This window comes from Gastrolobium bilobum, unplaced genomic scaffold, assembly GCF_033153095.1.
Source record: "Gastrolobium bilobum isolate Gb01-03AN ecotype WA unplaced genomic scaffold, APGP_CSIRO_Gbil_v1 utg26792, whole genome shotgun sequence".
Lineage (NCBI taxonomy): Eukaryota > Viridiplantae > Streptophyta > Magnoliopsida > Fabales > Fabaceae > Gastrolobium > Gastrolobium bilobum.
Genome location: NW_026898817.1, coordinates 15,515 through 39,964, shown reverse-complemented (window position 1 = coordinate 39,964; position 24,450 = coordinate 15,515). Strand labels below are relative to the sequence as shown.

At 37.1% G+C, this 24,450-nt stretch overlaps 2 protein-coding genes across 2 annotated transcripts; one reads left to right on the top strand and one right to left on the bottom strand.

The window, feature by feature from the left end:
- Positions 1–2,546: 2,546 nt before the first annotated feature.
- Positions 2,547–5,252, bottom strand: LOC133284356 (bZIP transcription factor 60). Its single transcript, XM_061481357.1, has 3 exons — positions 4,813–5,252; positions 3,787–4,010; positions 2,547–3,052 (listed from the first exon to the last, which is right to left on the bottom strand). Exons 1-3 carry the CDS (start codon positions 5,160–5,162, stop codon positions 2,799–2,801), a joined length of 828 nt encoding a protein of 275 aa, XP_061337341.1. The 5' UTR covers positions 5,163–5,252; the 3' UTR covers positions 2,547–2,798.
- A 13,070-nt stretch (positions 5,253–18,322) lies between these two features.
- Positions 18,323–19,060, top strand: LOC133284357 (uncharacterized). The gene has a single exon (XM_061481358.1). The coding sequence runs from the start codon at positions 18,323–18,325 to the stop codon at positions 19,058–19,060; it is 738 nt and encodes a 245-aa protein (XP_061337342.1).
- Positions 19,061–24,450: the final 5,390 nt, after the last annotated feature.

Genomic DNA, 24,450 nt, shown 5'->3' with positions numbered 1-24,450 from the left:
TTGGTCAGTTACCAAGTTTGTAACCCTTGACGGTTACTGGAATTGGAACTGCATTAGAAACTTCCTTCCCACTACAGCTTGTGATAAGATTGCCAACATTCTCCCTCCATCTATGCTCAATGGAGAGGATAGACCCATATGGACTCACTCCATTTGACTTTCTCTTCAGTATTAAGTTTGCTTACAATCTCCTCATCAACGCTAATCAAGACAACAACAACAGCAGCTGGAACACTATTTGGAGATGGAATGGCCCTCACCGTATCAAAATATTTTCTTTGGCAAGCCAGAAGCGAAATTCTTTTAACAAATGTCAGGAGACTGGTTCACAACCTTGCAACTTCAATGTTGTGCCCTAGATGTCGCCTACATGAAGAAACTACTATTCACCTTCTGAGAGATTGTGACTGGAGTAAATCCCTTTGGTCCAGCCTGGGTCATAGAACGTTGCACCGTTCCTTTTTTCAATCAATCTATCCAAATTTGGTTGGATGAGAACCTCAAATTTCCTACAAAGACTTATCAAGATCAGAATTGCCACCTCTTATTTGGGATTACTTGCTGGCACATTTGGAAGGCAAGGAACACTCTAATTTTCGAGGACAAGTTTACTCAAGTGGGGGAAATTACTTTTGCTATTAAGAACCATGTGTTTCACATTTTAACTGCCCAAAGTCTCCTATGCTCAAATGGCTTAACTCATCCTCAGAGGATGGTGCAACAGATTTGCTGGCAACACCCAAATCATGGATGGACTAAAGTAAATGTCGATGGCTCTTGCATTCATGCAGGGAAGAGCTCAAGCTTCGGTGGAGTCATCAGTGACGAAGATGGGAAGTGGATTTTGGGTTTCTGTGGTAAGTTGGGTCATGGCAGCAGAACTCAGGTTTCTTGGAAGGGATTGATCAAGCTAAAAGAGCAGGTCTTCACAACGTCTGGATAGAGGGAGATTCTTTGGTGGCTATCAATCTTATCAACAAAGGTTGCCAGGAGAACCATCCTCTTCATTACATCGTCAACGGGATTCGAAATCTTCTTCAGGAAGAATGGAACATCATCATCTCCCACACACAGAGAGGGTAATATGATAGCTGACTGGCTAGCTTCTTTTGCCCATCAATTTGATGATTGGGACACTCATCTTTTTGTTGATCCTCCAATATGGTGTTGTTCTCTATCAGCTAGGGACTCTATGGGCATTACTAGCCCCCATCTTTGTAATTTGTAGATTCTGTTTCTGTTTTTATATTCCCTCTGTTTTCAAAAAAAATAAAAAAAAGGTCCGTGACCCTTAAGTCCAAAAATGCATCTAATGGACTTAGCAAGAAACCACATTCTGTAACGAGTCTTACACTACATTTTAATCCAAAATGTTAAAATTGATGTCTCATTCCACTTTTATGATCATACTTTACGGATTCACTTTAATATGAGACAAATGCTCAATTCTTGAACTCTTCGCAATCTACAGCTACAATGTTTGAGAAAGCACCCAAAGTGTCTTAAATTTTGCATCTTTGAACTTGCTTTCATTGTCTCCGTCAAGAAAACAAAATTCAGCACGAACCGTCTCTTGAATAGCCACTGCCATCTTAATCGTATTGACTCTTTAATTCGTTCTTCCTTGAACAGAAGTGGCTGTGGTAACTAGCTAGAAAGTTGCAATTCCAAATCAAAGCAGCAAAAAGGTCTCCAACTTACACCAATGTAAGTCTAACAAGTAACACCCTTTACTAATTGTGTGAATAATAAATTAAAATCATTATAAGCGAGAGTAATGGCTAATAATGAGTGTAAGATTTACACCAGTATAAGTTTTTCTTTCTCCCTTGAAAATAAGCAGTGAAAGAAAATCAGTATAATTGCTCCATAATTCAATTTCACATCAATCTCATTAATTTTATCACCCATTATTTGAAAAACAAAGTAATATTCAGTAACTTCGGCGTTGCGCTTATTAAATAAAATAAATAAATAGTTTTGCCAATGAAGGCAAGCCCAAAAGATTACCACTGTTACATATTCTAAGAAGGGGAAAGATGTACTATTACGCAGAAAGCCCCACACACACTACTAGATATGCTTAACAAAGGAATACCACCCCCAATTAGCTTCAGAAATGGAAGAAAACAGTTCACCAAAGAAAGCGTGAGAGTTCCATCTAACCTGTTATCACAGATTAGTGCTATCTTATAAGATGAAAATAATATCAGGACAAAGCTCATGTTTTGATCTTTTAAAGATGCTATTTAACTCATAAACCTTAGAATTAGAAAATTTATCTGCATTTTATATAACTTAACCTAACCGAATATTTTGTTATAATTTCACAGAAACACTTTATCCTTTGCATATATGACTCAGTTATGAAAATTTTGATTTCCAAACCTGGGTGACTTAACACTTTCAGTGAATTTCAAATTCTCCAATTGTTTAGATTTGCCTATTTTGTTCTTAAAAACTAGTAATCAAAATGTTCAGATAGAATTTTTAGTTGGCAAGCTATTCTATGAAAGAATTAAGCAAAAACAAACGTGCTAACACAGTAGAAAGAAAAACATGAAGTTTCAATGCCGTTAAATCAGCTAAAAACAAAAAACAGCTTCCACGTTTAAGATAGCAGCATATTATAGTCCTGCGATATAAAAAGAACATAGCAGCTGAAAATACATAGTAACAGAACCCCAACTCGTTCGGTTTACATATTTTCTAATTACGACCCTCTCTACACGCATAATAAAACAAAAAGAAAGAAACAAAGAAAGAAGGAATTAATGAAAAACCTATAAGGCACCACTTCAAAACTTATAGAACATGAGGAACTCAAATTTCATCTTTGTTCTTGAAGCTCGGCATCTTCTACTCTTTACAAATGATTGCAAGCGGAAGTAATCAGAGATCTTACTTTCCGGCCCTTTTCGACCCACTCTTCTTAGGCCTTTCTGTTCCATGTTTTCTCTTGGAAGTACTACTGTTAACCACAGTATCAGGGGTAGGCTGAATTGGCACATGATGCCCATGAACCGCAGCAGGGAACCCAACAGCAGGGATTCTGCAACATGAACATGATCAATAGCTTAAACTCTAACAATCTAATTGACAAGAACTCAGTTAGGTCAGCTTCATAAAATACAAATGATGACCGCATTGTATTTGGAGATTCATTATATACATCTCAAAATCATTTTCTGTTTAGCCAGCATAAAAGTTAATCTTCTTGTTGAATGAGTATTTTTGGAATTTGCATCTGTATAAATATGTTATAACTTTAGCATAAACAGAAAATCTACATGTTAACAAAAAGAGGTAGACTTTCATTCTGATAAAATCAATTAAAACACCTAAAGACGATTTGAACATACGGTCCACAAACAATTAAGAAACTATGACGATAATAAAAGACTGACAAAGAAAGGAATACTTAGCAACTTGAAAAAGCTCACCATCCCTGAATGATCCAGGCATCCGTAGTGGCAAATTTAATAACAAGTTAGCATGGATATATTGATAACAACTTTGGTCATTGAAGATAAGGTTATAACTTATAAGGCTCTGATAAAGGCAATAGATGAAACTGTAAAGCATTTGAACAAGATTCATTCAAGAAAACAACCAAAGTTGTTAGGCCTAAAAACCAAATCACAAAACCAAATTAATCGAGCCAAGTTGCCGTTATCTTCCAGACGGTTTTGGGCCTTTTGGCCATTGAATTACAATGCCTAAAACAAAACAGCAATGACAATAAAAAAGAAGCAGAGGCAATATATTCCCATTTGCGAGCCTTACCCAACAAGAGCACGGCAGACTCCTGCTTGGTCATGGAAGCACCAAATGCACCACGCGATTGCAAGGAAAACCGCAAAGCATGGTTCTCAGCATAGCAGCACTGGAGCAAATGCCCCAGTCTTCTGCATTCCCCTTCAAAAAACTTACTCTTCATCTCAAGATCTTTAACATAAGACTTCTTCCGTTCTCTTGATCTCACAGCAGCATCCCTGTTCCTCATCTGCCTGAAAATCAGATGTTGGAACACAATCCTTTAGAACCATAACCATTCTGACAAGCCCCATCAAATTCTGTTTCCAATGAAACCTTTACAAAACAAACACAACAAAATAACCAGGCCTTATTCCATTAACCTCTAACTGGAACCCACTATATGAATCAATAAACCCAATTGGATTCTATCAAAATCCAAATTCTCATAACACAATCGTTTGAATGCACGTAAATTAATTTATAAACAACCACTACATTAACGTTTATTAAATTCCATCAATATGAATTTGAGAGCACACTACTTCATCGACCATCATTATATCTTGCATTCAACTACATCAAACTACGTCCAACAACAAGATAAAACAAACAAACCTCTTTTACCAATTGTTACAACTTTTAATGCACTACCTTCACTGAAAAGTGAAAGCAAAAAAAAAAATATATATTCTATATATCTAAATTTGATAGCACATTACTTAATACATTGACATTAAATCCTGGTCCCAACAACATCAAACTGCAATATCCACTGCTTCCTAACAATAACAAAAAATCCTCCAAAACACACACACCCAAGTACACAAAACTTTTAACTACCATAAAAAAATAGGTTAACATAATCGTAGCAACAAAAACTGTACAACATCTTTACGGGTGTAAAAAAAAAAAAGTATATTTACAAATAATTTGAACCGGTTTAAGATCGAAACGATTTATTCGAACCGGTTCGGTTTTGCAGCTTAACATAGTAATCATCATATGCATAGAAGAAAAGGCAGAATTTTCTTCTTCTTTTTTTTATTTTTTTACCTTCTGAGTTTCTTGACTTCTGGTTCATCGGCATCATCTTCGGGAGTTGCAGCATCGACTCTATCTTTGTCGGAAGGAGTTGAACCGTCTTCGGACTCAGCGCTCGGCTCGACGAGAATCTCCGCGAGGAGCTTGTCGTAGTCGGACTTCGACGACGGCGTTCCAGGAATTACATCGGCGTCTGCCATCAGCAAGTTCTCGATCTCCGATAAAGAAGGGTTCGGTGATGGATCATCGGCGGCGGCGACTTCAACAGGAGTATCCTCCAAAAAAAAATCATCAATTTCAAATTCTGGTAAGTGGTCAAGGAAAGCTTCCCAGTCGAGTGGGTCTTCTCCTATACCATCCATGGAACCAGAAATTATGATGATGATGATAATAGATAAAGATGATGAATAAATTAGTCAATGTCGTCTAATGTTTTGAGGGGCAAAAGTGAAGAAGAGGTAAAAGGGGTTTATAAAGGGTCTCTGTAAATTGTGTTTGTTGTTGTGTCGTGTTGTTTCTTGGTGATTAAGGAAGAGATAAAATATTATCTGCCGCGTGGATCTCTTACAGCGTCATTCACCCAATGGGATCGCATAGAGTGGAAAACTCTTACACACGTGGCTAATGTTTTTGTTTTTGTTTTTTCTTTTTACACAATTTTGTAGGGGACTTTCATTTTGCGTAATTTCCTCGAAGTTTCAGGGATCGTTCCATGCATGACAGCTTTGCGGATGATAATATTTCTTAAACAAGATCTTTAATAATGAGTATTTGTTAATGGAAATGGATTCTCTCCCTGCAAAAAAAAAAATGATACGGTTATGTGGAAAAATCATAATCATATAAAGATAAATCAACGGTTATAATTTCGTAATTACTTATTTTAATATTTTTTCTTTCTCCTCTTTTATTACCATTGATCTACCTTGTATGGTTATGATTCTTCACGTGACATGATCATGTAAATTTTCACACGAAAGGATCTAGATCCATTTGTTAATACGTTAAATGAAAAAAAAAATTAAGTGTAACTTTCTGCTTCTAATAATAAAATAAAAAGCTAATTTTGTTCCATTATACATAGATTAAGATTCTAAGTATCAATTCTTTTCAATCAGAGAATAAATTTGAAATTTGTATTTTAAGCTCAATCGATTGTCAGGTTTATATTCAAAAGAATTTTTCTTTAATTATTAGAGCTGATTTAATTTAAATTGTTTATTTATTTTAGATATGTTAATGTTAATTGATTTGTATTAAGTATCTTTAGTTTTAGGAAAACAAAAGTCGTATCATAGTGTTTAGACCAATTGTAATTAAATTAAATATTCCTAGAAAGAAAAAAATTGAAAATAACTTTCAATCCAATCAACATTAAATACTTTAAAAAAAGTCTAAATATAAAAATATTTGATTACAAATTAATTAATTAATAATATGCCTATAATAAGAAAATTTAAGCCTGGAATGCTTATTCTTTTTTTTGCATAACCTCGCAATTATATTAGATGATAGAAAATGCCAGACAATAGTCATCCATCTAAAACACTAATGGTATGATTTCTTCGGTCACCAAATAAGTGGGGAGTGCTATCTGTATTGTCTTTCTTGCCTTTTACGTGACACTATGGCAAAAACCAAATTCATATCTTTGTAATCAGACATTTACTGAGATGCCAATATCTATACACTAATCCGATACGTATTCAGAGATAAAAAAAAAAAAAAAAAAAATTATATTATTCATCTATTCAAGCCAGGTAAAATTATACGAGTGACGAAGTTCATTCTACCAAATGTTAATAACTAATTAAGTTAAAATAATTTTTTACACGTATTTGGTGATGCATGTAGATATAAATTATAACTCTAATTTACAGTGATCTTAAGAAATCAACAAGTATGGTCCCCATTAATTTTTTTAATCTCCCTTTTGTCATGTCTTTTGTTGAATAGTGCCCTAATTATTCATTCACACTTATTATCATACACCGAGCTGAAAGTTCGAATTGGCCTTGAAGGCCGTAGCATGTGAGAGGGAAAAACAAAAAAAAATTCCGCAAGCGGAATACACATGCATGTCAAGATACATACTTTAAGACGTATGTCATATCTTGTTCGTGAAAACTCGTGATGATCAAGGTAGGTCTGAAGGGTTCAGACCCTCTAACGTTGATCCACATCACCCACTGCGTCTAGGTGCAAGAACTCCTTCTTGTGAAACCGCCAAGTGATCACTACAATGAGGCTTGCTAAGCGCATGTGAAGAGAAAGGCTGGGTAAAAGTATTTGAAAGAGTGAAGCTTTCAATGTGAAAACTTCACAAAAGTGGCGTAGGAGAGGAGAAGAGAATGACTTGGTTTTTTAAAAACCCTAGAAGGAACATATATATATATATATATATATAGAGAGAGAGAGAGAGAGAGAGGCGCACAAGAGGAGCCTATTTGTTAAAAAACAAATCAGATTTTTAATCAATAAAAATCCCTTCCAAAAGGGCGCTCCATCAAAGAGAGAGAGAATAGGATATGTTGCAAATCAAATCTCATCAAATCTTGCCAACAACATCCTAACATATCTTTATGATATATTAGGTTCAAAACCTAAACAAATATCTGATCATAAATCATCATATAATCAGTTATATGGTGCGCCCCATATAGCCTAAATAAAGACCAGATATTTGAGTAGTTGCATTCAAACTTGAATCAAATCACTCAAATATTCTCCCAACAGATCGTATCTTCTGGAGCTGATTCTGATAACTAACCAACAGCCAAATCAGCACCCTAAATCTTCTTAGATTATGTCCAAAAGATTTCCTCTTGATATGTTCCAACAAGATCTCATCTTATCCTTTTGTTATGAAACAACTTTTCATAGCCAATTCAAATTCGAATTTCAAACATTTGAATTCAAACTTTCAAACACTTAAATTTTAAATTCAAATTCAAATTTCAAAATTCAAAATTCAAATTCTAAATTCAAATTTTAAAATTCAAAATTCAAATTTCAAATTCAAAATTCAAAATTCGAATTTCAAAATTCAAATTCAAAATTCAAATTTCAAATTCAAAATTCAAAATTTAAACATTTGATAATTAATTTAACTAATTAAATTAATTAGTAATGTCTTGGACTATCCAAGCCCATTACTTAGATCCATGCGCCCTCCACCCTATCTGTGGAGTTCCAAACTACTTCTTGGGCTAATAACAATTGTTAGGCCCAATACCATTAATGCTAGAGCATCTAGACAATTAGGTGTTAGTGTGTGACCCATTAGGTCCAACATAGCCACTGACATAAATGGGCTTGGGCCCAATAAGCCCACAACCCATCCAATGACAACACATAGCACTAGCAATGCTTTGCTGCCCCAGAACTAGTTAGATTAGTTACTTGATCATCCTATTACACATATTTGATTGCCGTATATATTTCCTTTCGTCTCGGTTACCTTCCCATAAAACCTAGGGTAAGGAAGCGTATCAACCCCTGCGGTTTAGGGTAAGCTTTATTCGAAATAGGGAATCTTCAATTTACAGACTCTAAAGGTAGATCATCTCATGATCTCTTTTACTATGCATAGATTCCCGAGTCCCTGTAAATGTCATCCCGATTTCTCCGGTTTACAGATAACCTAATCTCTCACAGAGATTTGACGAATTCCTTCAGCTTATCACCCTAGCCCTGTGTTCTTTCAGGACAAGCCCAACAGTATACCTATGAGTCTCCATGTTTCAGGCAGACGAGGTGCACAATCAAAGCATGCCTTCTAGAACACAATCTAGGTAATAACTTCTAGTCTTAGGAAAGACATACCCAAATATAAAGAGACTACTCTAATGATACTCTCTGTGAGAGTTCCTCATAGAGTCTCTTTGTGGGTCTGTTCAGTGCGAGCTATACCCTTATAGGTCCACCCACGACTTTAGCTAAGACATCTCCATATCTGTAGCACATGAGGTCTATACCTTGTATCCATATACAAGTAGATAAGTCGTGCTAGTCTTACCCGAGATCACTGACCCCATTCTCAGCATCTCTAGACTAGGAACATATAATTAGGAATAAACATCTGGTATTCTTGAATCCTCATGATTGTGATCTCATCACAGATACTCAAGAGATACCTATTTTATTCCACGGGGTTTATCAAGTTATTCATAATATATTAACATTAATATCGAGACAGAATTATGAAACAAGATAAAGAGTGCTTTTATTTATTTTCGACAATATTAAAAAGGTCTACATCTATGTCCTTATTTAATCATAAGATTGTCTCTAGGACACCCAAATACTAACAAGCTCCCACTTGGCCTAGAGCCAATCAGACCTAAGTCGTATACCCAAAGCCTCATAATGACTATCATGTTTTCTCTGAGAAACAACCTTTGTCAGAGAGTCGACCAGGTTATCATCTGTGGGAACATAATCCATCTTTACATCAATTCTATCAATGATTTCTCTAATCAGGTGATATCTGCGGAGCACGTGCTTAGATCTTTGATGAGACCTAGGTTCCTTTGACTGCGCAATGGCTCCAGTGTTGTCGCACAGCAACTGTATGGGCTTATCCACGCTTGGAACCACCCTAAGTTCAGATATGAACTTCTTGATCCACACGGTCTCCTTAGCCGCTTCTGAAGCAGCTATATATTCAGCTTCTGTCGTTGAATCTGCTGTTGTCTCCTGCTTGGAACTCTTCCAAGATACTGCCCCACCATTTAAGGTGAATACGAACCCTGACTGTGACTTGCAGTCATCTTTGTCACTCTAAAAGCTGGCATCAGTGAACCCTTTCACTGTTAGCTCATCAACCCCACCATAGACCAGAATCACATCCTTAGTTCTTCTTAAGTACTTAAGGATTGTCTTGACTGCCGTCCAGTGACCTTCTCCAGGGTCAGGCTGGTATCTGCTCGTAATTCTTAAAGCATATGAGACATCTGGTCTCGTACATATCATGGCATACATGATGGACCCAATAGCCGAAGCGTATGGTATTCCACTCATGCGATCCTTCTCAGGCTGTGACTTAGGACACATAGCCTTTGAAAGATGTATCACATGACTGACAGGTAGAAAACCCCTTTTCGACCCTTCCATGCTAAACTTCTTTAGCATCTTGTCAATGTACGTGGATTGAGATAAACCCAGCAGCCTGTTTGATCTATCTCTATAGATCTTTATACCAAGTATAAAGGCCGCCTCTCCCAAATCCTTCATGGTGAAGCTTTCTGAAAGCCACTCTTTCGTTGTTTGTAATATGGGGATGTCATTTCCTATAAGCAATATGTCATCTACATAAAGCACTAGGAAGACAACATTACTCCCACTAACCTTCCTGTAAACACAAGGTTCATCCTCGTTCTTGATGAAACCGTTACTCCTAACGACCTCATCAAAATGAATATTCAAACTTCTTGATGCTTGCTTTAGCCCATATATCGACCTTTGAAGTTTGCATACCATATGCTCCTGATCTTTGATTACAAAGCCTTCAGGTTGTGTCATGTACACTTCCTCCTTCAAGAACCCATTCAAGAAGGCGGTCTTGACATCCATTTGCCAAATTTCATAGTCGTGATATGCCGCTATTGCAAGCATGATCCTAATAGATTTGATCATGGCAACAGGTGAGAAAGTCTCATCATAGTCAACTCCTTGTCTTTGACGATACCCTTTCGCAACCAACCTAGCTTTGTAGGTCTGAACGTTGTCATCTGCATCAGTCTTTCTTTTAAAGACCCATTTGTTAACAATAGGAACTATTCCTTGCGGTTTAGGAACCAAGGTCCATACCTTGTTTTGATACATCGAATCCATTTCAGATTCCATGGCTTCAAGCCATCTAGAAGAGTCAACATCCTTGACTGCCTCTTCGTAGTTACTTGGTTCATCATCCTCGACGGTTTGTTGATTCTCAATCACAAACCCATACCTCTCAGGTGAATGGATGCCCCTCGTTGACCTACGGAGTTGTGCGTTTACTTCTCCATTGGAGAACGTCGCCTCCGGAGCAGACTTGGGTTCCTCAATCTGTTCATGTGGTTCTTGAACTTCTTCAAGATCGATCTTACTCCCACTGGCTCTTTGAGAGATCAAATCCTTCTCAAGGAACTCAGCATTCTTTGACACAAACACCATGTGTTCATCCATGGAGTAAAAGTAGTAACCCTTAGTACCTTTGGGATACCCCACATATAGACATTTAGTACTCTTAGCACTAAGCTTGTCTGATGCCAACGCTTTGACATAAGCTAGCGATCTCCATACCCTGAGGTAACTCAGGTTGGGTCTCTTACCATTCCATATCTCATATGGTGTGGTCTGAACAGATTTAGAAGGTACCCTATTTAGAAGGTATGCCGCTGTGTCTAAGGCATATCCCCAAAACGATTTTGGAAGTTGAGTCTCACTCATCATAGACCTGACCATGTCTAACAAGGTCCTGTTTCTCCTTTCGGAGACACCATTTTGGTGTGGTGTGTAAAGTGCAGTAAATTGCGAGAGAATTCCATTTTCTCTTAGATAATCCTGAAACTCATGGCTCAGATATTCACCACCATGATCTGATCGCAAGGACTTAATCATCTTGCCACGTTGTTTCTCTACTTCATCAGTTAAGGTAATGAAATAGGAGTATCCTCCTCTAGCCTCAATAAACATTGGGCCATATACATCAGAGTGAATGAGTTCTAATAACTCACTAGCCCTATGAATCTCAAGCCCATGGGGCTTTTGATGAATCATTTTCCCAGCTAGACAAGATTCACATTGTCCATAGGATTCGAAATCCTTGGAATCTAGGTATCCATCTCTATGCATCCTAGACAATCTTGTTTCATTTATGTGCCCTAGTCTATAGTGCCAAAGATAGGATTGATTATCTATCCTAGGTCATTTCACATCTCCATTGAGCACTTCAGTTCCCATTTCCAAAACATACAAGCCATTTATTAAAGAAGCAGTACCAAAAATAATATCATTCAAAATGATAGAAAATGTACTGTCCCTAATAGTGAAAGCAAAACCATCTTGTTCTAAACAAGAAATAGAAATAATGTTTCTAGAAATGTCGGAAACATAAAGACAATTATTAAAATGAAATAAGAGGTTAATGAGGTCGGTATCTCCACAAGCATGAGCAGCAACTCTTGCTCCATCACCAACGCGGAGGTTCACCTCGTTCTTCTCCAATCTTCTAGGGCTCCTAAGCACCTGCAATCACATTGTAGATTATAAGAACCATAACCGGTATCAAATACCCATGAAGTCGGATTAGCACAAGAATAATTTATCTCAATCATGTAAATACCTGAGGTAGAAGCATCACCATGCTCCTTCACACTCTTCAGGTAGTCTGGACAATTCCTCTTCCAATGGCCATTCTTGCCACAATGGAAGCATACAGCATCGCTTTTGTCCTTGGGAGCACTCTTACCTTTCTCTTTGCCCTTTTTCTTATTGGATTTTCCTTTGGGCTTAAGGGAGTTGCCTTTTGCAGGCTCCTTGCCCATACCATTGGCCCTTTTAGGCCCACCAATCAGAAGAGCTTGTGTCTCATCCTTCTTGATAGACATTTCAGCAGTTGTTAACATACTTAACAACTCTGGCAAGCTCACAAGCATCCCATGCATGTTGTAATTCATTATGAATTCACTAAAAGAAAGAGGAAGTGATGATAGAACTAAGTCATTAATTAATTCAGCATCCATTGTGACCCTAGACCCTCTAGCTTCTCAATGAGCGCTATCATCTTCAGTACATGGCGGTTAAAACACATACCTTCAGTCATCTTGCATAGGAACAATTCCCTAAAGGTCTCATACCTCTCATGTCTGCCTTTAATATCATACAACTCCTTGAGATGCAGGATAATAGAGGGGGCATCCATATGCTCGTGCTGTTTACGCAGTTCAGGCGACATGGATGCCAGCATGATGCAACAAGCCAACACATTATCATCCACGTGTTGCTTGTGGGCCTCGAAATCAAATTCCGCGAACCCATCTTCCCCTTCCTTAGGCGCAATAGGTAAAGCAGTGTCAAGGACATAAGCAACTTTTTCGGCCCGCAGAACATTTCTGACGTTCCGAAACCAGTCCATAAAATTAGGACCGGTCAGTTTGTTTGTATCGAGTATTGAGTGCAGTGACAGTGAATTAGTCATACTAAAAACTGAAAATGTAAAGATAGATTAATTAATATATATTGTCGTGTAACAAATTATTAAAGACTTTAAATAATTTTCCCCTCCCACTATTTTATCTAAGTCAATGACCCTTACCATTTGACTTAGGGTTTATCTACTTTTAGATTTTACCTTAGTGGGATTAAGAGTGCGATTATTTATTTTAACCCTCGTCTGAGATCGCAAGATTAATTTAAATAATGGGTTGATCCTCATCAACAGTATCTCATACCCTCTCTTAACATTAGGTTGACAACTCCTTGTCACTTAGTGGTGCATCTCATGCAACCAACCTAGCATTATTACCCTAAGCACATAAGCCCGGCTGAGCCTGCAACTTATGTCTCAGTTAAGCATTAACCAGCACCCTAAGTGTCTAACACTTCTAATACTACTCTTACTCAACGAAACAGTGGGTCCCAACTGAGTTGTGGAGCACCACTATGTAGAGGAGGTTTGAGTAATATTGGTGGTGGGAGGTAATCATATGCTTAATAATTTATTCCTTTTAAGGGTTCCTTTTATTTAGGGTTTATTAAGTCTCATCAAACGCATTAGTATTATTATCATGCTAGTCGTATCCTATGTCAAACATCTATCGGATTACACTAGTCGTAATTGGACGTGCATAATAATACATACAAACGCGATTTGTCCAATTTCATGCATACTAGACGTCTTAAGCCATAAAGCATACATATCGTGATGCACTATCTCATGCATGCTAGTCGTACAAAACATACATGCAAATAAAAAAATTTATTTTGAGATAGTCATGGTTCTCGATCTTTTGTCCATCTTGCTTCTCAAGCTACGGCTTCTTGTCGTCTATACGCCACTAGCCTAATTTCTCTAATTACAATTAAAGAAACTCCAAAACATCTTGTACGACTATACATTAATTTGAAATTTAAATTACAAATTTGAAATTCAAATTACATCTCTTTTAAAAGAGCCCAAAATTACACATTAATTTAAAATTTGAAATTTGAAATTTCGGGCACCATGACCATCCCCTTCCTCATTTGCACCTGAAATGTTAGACAACTCACAAGTACAAAAATATTATCATATAATATATTTTTCACGTATGTCTTGATATTTAACAATTAAATATTAAAACATAATTAAAATTCAAAACTTTTTCTTAATTCTTCAATTGGCCGAATTATATAACAATTTATTATAATTCAAATTTTGTTGTCTCTTTCTCAAAGAGAACACAAAATTAAACCAATCATGTAGCCATTAACATGTTAATGGCCGAACCATATACCTTGTGTATATGATATAAATTTTCAAAAAATTTAATGTCATGCACATGAAACAATTCATGGAGAAAAATAAGAAAACAATCAAGGTGTCCAAAACACCTTTCATGGTCGAACTCCACCCTTCAAAAAGGTGTTTCCTCTTTAAAACTTTCACAAAGTAAAAGACAACCATGTATACATATGGATTCATGAACATAGCATTCGAAATAACATGTTCATAAAAACGAAAACTTTAACTGTTTAAAGTATTGTAAATTGAAATCCATACGTAAAAATTGAATCTTTAACTTTTAAAGAAATTTTAACCGTGAAAAATATGATCAAAAACAAGGTACCATCACCCGTCTATGGTAAAGCAACCGGGCTCTGATACCACTTGAAAGTTCGAATTGGCCTTGAAGGCCGTAGCATGTGAGAGGGAAAAACAAAAAAAATGGGCTTGGGCTTGGGCCCGTAAGCCCACAACCCATCTAATGACAACACAGAGCACTAGCAATGCTTTGTTGCCCCAAAACTAGTTAGATTAGTGACTTGATCATCCTATTACACATATTTGGTTGCCGTATACATTTCCTTTCGTCTCAGTTACCTTCCCATAAAACCTAGGGTAAGGAAGCGTATCAACCCCTGCGGTTTAGGGTAAGCTTTATTCGAAATAGGGAATCTTCAATTTACATATTCTAAAGGCAGATCATCTCATGATCTCTTTTACTATGCATAGATTCCCGAGTCCCTGTAAATGTCATCCTGATTTCTCCGGTTTACAGATAACCTAATCTCTCACAGAGATTTGACGAATTCCTTCAGCTTATCACCCTAGCCCTGTGTTCTTTCAGGACAAGCCCAACAGTATACCTATGAGTCTCCATGTTTCAGGCAGACGAGGTGCACAATCAAAGCATGCCTTCTAGAACACAGTCTAGGCTTCTGGTCTTAGGAAAGACATACCCAAATATAAAGAGACTACTCTAATGACACTCTCTGTGAGAGTTCCTCATAGAGTCTCTTTGTGGGTCTGTTCAGTGCGAGCTATACCTTTATAGGTCCACCCACGAGTTTAGCTAAGACATCTCCATATCTGTAGCACATGAGGTCTATACCTTGTATCCATATACAAGTAGATAAGTCGTGCTAGTCTTACCCGAGATCACTGACCCCATTTTCAGTATCTCTAGACTAGGAACATAAAATTAGGAATAAACATCCGATATTCTTGAATCCTCATGATTGTGATCCCATCACAGATACTCAAGAGATACCTATTTTATTCCACGGGGTTTATCAAGTTATTCATAATATATTAACATTAATATCGAGACAGAATTATGAAACAAGATAAAGAGTGCTTTTATTTATGGGTTTGTTTTTTCTGATGTTACTTTAGATAACTTTATCTAATGTTCATCAAAACGACGTCGTTTTGGAACGGAAATCATGGTATTTTTGTAATTTTAATTTATTTCAGGGTTATAATAGTCTTTCTCACTTTACTTTTTTAATTTTTCAACCTCAAAACGACGTCGTTTCGATGAACATTAGATAAAGTTATCTAAAGTAACATCGGAAACTTTTTTCCCTTTATTTATTTTTGACAATATTAAAAAGGTCTACATCTATGTTCTTATTTAATCATAAGATTGTCTCTAGGACACCCAAATACTAACACGAGCAACGCATCAATCAAAGCCCGAACTCTTCAACTATGTAGTTGAATGAATTATAAATGTTGTATTACATAATTACACTAATTTTTTCTTGTTTTGATTCAAATTGCATGCTAATGCACAAGTAATTTTTTTTTTTGAAACTGATTCTAATTACCTCTTTGAGGCGAATCAGAACCTTTCCGGTATCCCCACGGGTTCGACTCTTTGAGCCGCCTATGAGACTAATCCAGAGTTCGGGTGCGTTCGAGTCTAAGGATTACGATACTTATGTTTCTCCCAGATGGTGTTGGTGGAATTCGAACCGAAATCCTCTCCCACCACTCAATTCTCATGCTACCAACTGAGCCACCACACTTGAGTCTAATGCACAAGTAATTAACCATATTCTTATTGTTCCTTTTTGTTCCAGGCTAGCCATTAGGCCCAGGCCGCTTATGGGCTCCACATTGGACTTAAGGCCACCCCTTTTGGGTTCAACTTTGGACTCCAGCCCATGTTTCGAGTTCTCATTTGAATATGGGGTTCAATCCAACCTTTTCCTTATCAAGGCTCAGATGATTGAGAGTAGATTTTTTTTTTCATGTTATTTAGCATAATCATATTATATAAGAGAATCTTAATTATATAATAATAAATTAATGATGATAAAAAATAAGAGGAAAAAATATTAAAATAAAAAGTTATAAAATCATGAATACATTGATGGATAATATTTTTTCACATAAAATTATGGGTAATACTTCTTTCATTTAATATGAGAAAAGTTTTTTTCCTACACTAATAAGAAATATAGAGCCCACAAGTTAGAAAAATAAAAAAGAAAAAAAATTACATATATATATATATATTTATGTTTCTATGATATAAGATAATCTTGAAAACAATTTAGAGAATCTTATATCAAATAACTCATCTCCCACTCATGCCACTTCCCCTTACAACTGTCATCCATTATACGTAACTGGCACACACCATACCCAATTCCACACCAAGTGACCTATTGGACTATCTGTTGTGTGCATTGTGCACATCCTTCTAAACCGCCATTACAATCGTGTATATAAAGTCTCTCACGGTGCCCAAGGGAACACTTCATCTCTGACATTTACAGATTCTACTCCCAGCACACATATATCCTTTTCCCTCACTTTACTGGTAATTCATGCACACACCCTTATTTAGACCGACGACCTTTTGGATCTTGATCTCCCTCATATCAAGCATCCCTACAATCATTGTACTCATTAATTATCCAGTCTGGATCAATTGGGTTGAATATTTTTTATTATTGATTCAAATGGTACATATTTAATTTCATTTAAGTAAATCTAAGATCCGAATTATTGTAAATGCAAAAAAAAATAAAATTAATAATAAATTTGGGAAAACTAGCTAGCCTACATGATGTGGATGTTCCCAGCAAACATAATTCTTTTATCCATAAAAAAAAAAAAACATCGCCGCACACACTAAACACTTTCTTAATACATAATGATAAGGAAATTCAAGATCATGAAAAACAAAAACAGATGTGAGATAACATAAGTTATGTTGGCAAGTTCAACCAGCCTTGTCTTGCCTCCGTCAATTGTATTGCTTACACTTGATTTTCGTTATAATAAAATTAAAAAAAAATTAAGCCTTAGACACGAGCTACAACTTAGATAACTGGTGCTTCCAACTTCTATATAATATAACGGGGAAAGTTATATTTACAACCTATTTTTTTTTTTACAACCTCTTATAATCAATATTTTAACCGTTGATTTTCGTCAATCAACGATTAAGATTTTCACAAATAAAATTTATTAATTAATTATTAATTCGCAATAAATCTTAACCGTTGATTGACGGAAATCAACGGTTAAAATATTGGTGGTAAGAGGTTATAAAGAAAAATAGATTGTGAGTATAACATTTTCTCATAATATAATAAAAAAAACTTTTCAGTTTATTATGAACGAAAAATATGACTTAATTTAAAAAATAAATAAAAAACAACTAAAACAAACTTAATTAAACAAATTAATATTTTATTGTTTAATTATTATTATTTTTTCTCATTTCTTCACTCGTAAGAAAAGAAAATAATAAAAAATAAATAAAACAATTGTCAGCAAGAGGCAAATGCCACGTTCAAGAGTAAAAAAAGAAGGCAGGGAAACAGAACTTGGCTGATCTTATTCTTCTACACACTGTTATTCAACAAACACATTCGTCTTCTTTTTTGTGTCAGTTTCTTCACCTCTTTCTTTCTTTCTTTCTTTCTTTCTTTCCAATCCAAAATCCCATTTCCAAATCTATAGAATTTTCATTCCATTCAACAATTTTCCACGATAATCATTTCTCAGGGAAAAAACAGAAAAGAATCTACTCAAATGTCGAAGGGATTCAACGTTCCCCCAGTTGTTTTCCCCTCAGGCGGAAACCCAGGACAATCAGGAACTCTTCAACGTCGTCCAACGGCGCCGTTTCAACCTCGACAGAGCACAAACCCAATCCCCTTCATGTCCTTCGACATAGGCTCAGCAACGACGTCGTTCCCTGCCCCACAATTCGGCTCGGGATCATCCTCAAAATCAATCTCAAACTTCGACGACGAACCACCACTTCTAGAAGAACTCGGAATCAACACAAAACAGATCTGGAACAAAACGACGTCGATCCTGAACCCGTTCCGCGTGGCGAAGCCCAATCTCCACGAGGAAGCGGATCTATCAGGACCCGTTTTGTTAGTTATGGCATTCGGGTTGTTCCAGCTGTTAGCGGGTAAGATCCATTTCGGGATCATTCTCGGGTGGGTAACGGTTTCGGCGTTGTTTGTTTACGTTGTGTTTAACATGCTTGCGGGTCGTAATGGGACGTTGGATCTGTATCGGTGTGTGAGTCTTATTGGTTATTGCATGTTGCCGATGGTTATGTTGTCGGCGTTGTCGCTGTTCCTTCCTCAAGGTGGGTTTGCAATCTCCGCCGTCGCCGCCGTGTTCGTTATGTGGTCCACCAGGGTTTGCACCACCTTATTGGTTCAGGTTGCCACGTGGGATGAACACCCTGGACTCGTTGCTTATGCTTGCTTTCTTATTTACACTTTGTTTTCGCTTCTTGTAGTCTTTTGAAATCATATGTATACTTCATGGTAATTACTTCATTTGATTCATAACTTTAAACCCACCTTTTGTTTGGTTGCTCAAAATATTAGCAATACTATGCTTTTTTATTTAATTTTAATGTAAATAAATGTTTTTTTTTTATATTTTTACTAATAATTAAAAAATCATTAATTTAATGGGTGTGAGAATGAATTTTCTCCTTGTTTTAACATGGTACTATTATCTGGAAAAAGTATATGTAACCATTAATTATTAGGGATTAATAATTAATTCATATGTATAATTCAATTAACTATAAAAGTTTAATACATAGAAATTAATGACGGAATAAGAAGGGTCAAAAGATGATTTGTTTATTTGGTTGTGTTGAGTTGAGTTTCCTATTTTGAAAGACAGGGTGATGATGATAGATTCAAAATACTGAAAAGAGTCTCTTTCTTTATAATTTTTTTTTTTTAATGTTTCTACAGTGATAAATGCAGATAAGTTATTTACATTTACTTTAAAATGACATTGTTTGGGTTAAAAAATTATAAAGAGAAAGACTATTATAATTCTGAAACAAAGTGTAATTACAAAAAATACCTTAATTTTCGTCCCAAAATAATGTCGTTTTGGGTTCATTCTAGATAATTTATTTACATTCACGGTAGAAAAAATGAAAAAAAAAAAAAAAAACTTTTTTTGATTTTGATTTGTGAGTTTGAGTTTATGTGCTTGGAGTAAGCGGCAAGTAAAAGAGGCTTATAAGCAGTACCAAAGGGACTTGGGGTCAGCTTTGCTACAGTTCTTGAGATAAGTTTTTTAGTTGCTAACATTTCTTTTTATTTGATGTTTTGGGCTTCTAGATTCTTGGGAATGAATGGCTTGTGATTCAAACAGAAATTCATCCCTTATAATCAACTGTATCATTCTATTGGGATGATTGTTATTGAAACGTATTTTTCCCTTTTCCGCTTAAATTCTAGTTGTATGTAGAGAGTAAAATTATTATTTGCACTATGGCTTGGATTTGATTAGTTATTCAATAAAAAGATTATGCGATAGTGCTATAGTATGAAATACCATGGAGCTAGCATGACTAAACTTTTGATGGATCGGTTGTTCCTTTACATAAAAGAAGAAGATGGAGATTGAACATATATCCCGCTCTTGCTCTTCGAAAGTGTACACTTGGGGGTGACTTTGACCCACAAGACACCCAAGTATACGTAAGTGCTAATGCAGAAATGCTGGGAAATTTCCTAATATGGCACTTAAGAGGTTGGTTGCACACCTTCGACTACAAGAGCCCAAATTACATGCTGCTTGTGATTCCTAATTTCACAATTTTTAGACTTCTAAAAGAGTAGCAGTTTCTGGTGAAAATTGGACTCATTTTATAGAATGCTCAATCGAGACAGCTCTCCCAGATTCATAACTTTATGTACAAGCATTCGAGGCAAAAAAATTAAAATAATGCATTTAAATTAAATAATTACGCATTTAATGCTATTTTGTAAAAAATTACATATCTGTTGCACAATGAGACGCCACCTTTGGGCGTCACTCCCCTAGAGAAGACGCCCCATTGGGGCGTCTCATGTGACGCTCAAAGGGGCGTCTCATGTGCAACCTATATATACTCCACTTTTCTTTTTTCACTCCTTACTCATTTACCTCTCTAACCTCTCTTTAACTGCGGTTCGTAGCGAAGCTCTGCCAACGTAGGTAAGGTCATAATACCTCATATGTATACATTTAAATAACAGTGCTAGTTAGTAATACATGTTAGGATTGATTGTATATTAGAGATTTGGAACATTAGGATAGTCACTTAGAAATTTTGTGGCATGCTATGAATGTTGTAATGATATAGTAATTTTATTATTACGTAGTTATTATTATTAATTTTTAATTATGCATTAGGTTTTAGCATATTAATTAGTGATTTATAAATAGTGTTAGGGACTTCGTAAATTTCGTATGTATGATGTTATTAATGCGGGAGTGCATAACTTTGTAGTTAGTTAGGTGTGATGATTAGTACGTATTGGACAAGTTGGTAGTGACCTAGGGTTAAGTATTCAGTTAGTATTATATTATTTCTGTCCGATGTATTATTATTATTTAATTGCAAATAAATAACTGTTCTACGTTTTGGCGGGACTTCATAAATTTCAATTCTAGTAAATAAATGACGCATATGCTTAATTTTTGTGATAATCAATTATGTCACTGCTTAATTAAATTGTAAATAAAATGGGTTGTTATATGTGATTAATTTAAATGTTGTTTTATATTATATAGTTGAGGATAATGGCTGAGTCATCATCTTCATCGGGATCTGAGTCGGATGTAGAGCCCACCGATCCCAGCATGTGGATCATACCTGGGCCGTACAGGTGGGAGGTCCTTCGAAAGAGGACGCAAAAAGCTCATATTTCACAGCGAGTGTGGAATACAGAGCATGTACGAAAAATTAAGACCAGGCGTGGGAAGCCACAAGGGGGGCCACCTACCGGTGCTATTCCACAGGTTGTCGAAGAGTACCTAAGACAGGCGGGATTCATACATGTTGCCAGGATGCAACATATCCAGGTATGTTATTTACGTCGTTTTGTATTTATGTAATTATTCAATAAAATTCGTTAACACGTGATAACTGTGTAATTTATCACAGACCGATACATTTTTAATTAGTGCTCTGGTCGAGAGGTGGAGACCAGAGACACATACCTTTCACATGACCCAAGGTGAGATGACGATCACCTTACAAGATGTGGCAGGCATATTGGGCTTGCCGACTGACGGCACTGTCGTCACCGGATCGACCTCCGAGGATTGGCACGCTGCTTGTGCTGATGTTTTTGGACATGTTCCAGAGGCCGGTGAGTTCCATCATTCCGGCGACCTCCGCATCTCATTCTTGGATCGGCATTATACCCGGTGGACTGATCATGAGGGGAATCACGCTGCCGAGATCTACTTCACAAAAGCCCACATTGCCCAGATGTTGGGGACTTGGTTGCTGGAGGACAAGTCTGGAGGTAGCAGTTTTGGTTGACGGCTTGTCCCGTTGCTAGGTGGAGGATTTGAGGACATTGGCCAATTCAGCTGGGGATCTGCGGTTTTGACACACTTGTTCAAGAATTTGTGTGAATTGATAGATGCCCGTCGAACTGACCTGGGTGGTTGCCATATTCTCCTTCAAATTTGGGCATGGATACGATTCCACCCATTGCTCCACCCCTTCCTCCTCATCCAGAGCCAGGCACACATTATGGATGCCGGTATGATTTATTTACTTCATTTGATTTCGATAATGTATGGTTGATAATGTATATACTAACTGTATATTTTTTGATTATGATTGATAATGAATGTTTCTGATTGACAGGTTTAATACTGTAGAAAAGTTTAAACCTCATGAGGTCACCCATTATCGGGCAACATTGGACACACTCTGTAGAGATGAGGTTAGGTGTTGGATACTTACGATGTTGTTATTTCTCTATGGGTTTATTTTTTTTTTGTAACTCTATATATTGTTTCGCTTTTTTTTGTAGGTGGTTTGGCAGCCATATTTCGATTATGAGTGGCTTGACGTGACTGTAGAGCAGCAGTACCTGTGGCTTACTGCCACACCTATTATCTACTTCCACACAATAGAGGCATGTCAACCGGATAGGTGCATGCGACAGTTCGGTCTTGATCAACCCATCCCAGATAAATCTAGAAAGTTGAGAGGAATACATGATCATACTCTACGGGGGAAGGTTGAAGAGAACTGGAGACGTAAGCTGAGGGCTCACATTGATCGATGGAATACCAGGATTCAGCATATTGTACTGCCACCTCCATTATATGGTTTGATGTCACCTAATCATGTGTACATGGAGTGGTTCAGAGAGAGGGGAAAGCGCTACATATCTCGGAGGGCAGCAAAGATAGGCCGCATGGTGAGTTTTGTACATATTTTACATTTGTTTCACATTTCTAACATGTTTTCGTAATATGCAGATTGACGGTCTTGAAATGCTTTATCATGCAACAACGGCGGAGGAGTTTCCTCGATTTGGCCTACGGTATATCCACGAGGAGATTGGCCGGATTATTGGAATGTTTCGCGAGAGTTCACGAGTTGATGAGCCTGGACCTGAGGCACCCCCCGTGCAGACACAACCTGATCTTCAGTTGATTGTGGATGTTCCTCGTAATAGACGGGAGGGACGCGGATTAGGACGTAGACATGAGAGATTTGCTGCTGAGCCTGTCCCGATTATGGCACCGAGGCCAGTGGTCGAGACTCAGGGATGGTTCAGACCTCCAGTCATTGGTCCTACTTACGGGTCACAGCCGATTTATCATCACAGATCGCAGTATGCGGCAGGTCCTAGTCAGGCGGCGTCTGAGCATCCTTACATGAGTGGACATGAGCCAGTTTTCCAGGCGAGTCCGATGGCTATGGAAGGAGAGGATCCGGCATCCTCGCAGCCTAATTTCCAGCCATATTCACAGGGACTTGATGCCGATTACCCCTTTTGGTCTGCAGAGGACACGATTGAGTTGTATCGCTCTATCGTCAACATAAGTGAACGCACTCTGCCTAACACTTAAACATTGACATGTCAATACGGTAAATAAATACATACCTATGAAGAGATCTGTAATAACGTCCGCATCGAGCTGTCTATGACCCTGGGAAATGTGCTCATTCACACATTCATGTTTTCCACCCCATCTCGTAATCTTCCAATTTTCACGAAACATCGGTTTGATCGCCCTTACGCGCCACAGACAACCTTGATCATACGCACAACATTTCATGGACAACTTTGCAGGCGTGCTCTCAATTACAATGGCTTCTTGATGCTCCTAATGAGGTTGTGCTTAAGTGCCATTTGGACATCTTTTTTTTTTTTTTGCAAATTCTTGATTGACAAATAACATGTCACCCAGTTGCCACAGACCTTGTATTGAAGCCGATCCAGAGACCGAACCATCAGTACATGATTCTTGTTCGCTCTGATAACTCCAATCAATATAGGAATAATGCGGAATTCCTTCCCAAAAAGAAATAACATATATGTCACCTGCAATTGCGGATTATAATTTTTTAATACAAACTTACTAATTCAGGTATTAAATCAGTTATCTATTCAGCTATATACAAATGGGATCAATTACCGTCATGGTGAATACCGAACGGGGCAGACGCAACGTCATTCCACTGCGAAATTTGCGCGACGACTGGTTGATGGAATATTGGGATTTGAGACGCACCCATCTCACGGGATTCATCTCCTTCTGAAGCACTAGCATCCTCCGCCAAAAGACGTTCTTCCATTGCCATATTTTGATCGTCGTCATCGTCATCTTCGTCGTGCATTTCCCAAGTCGGATCATTTTCATCT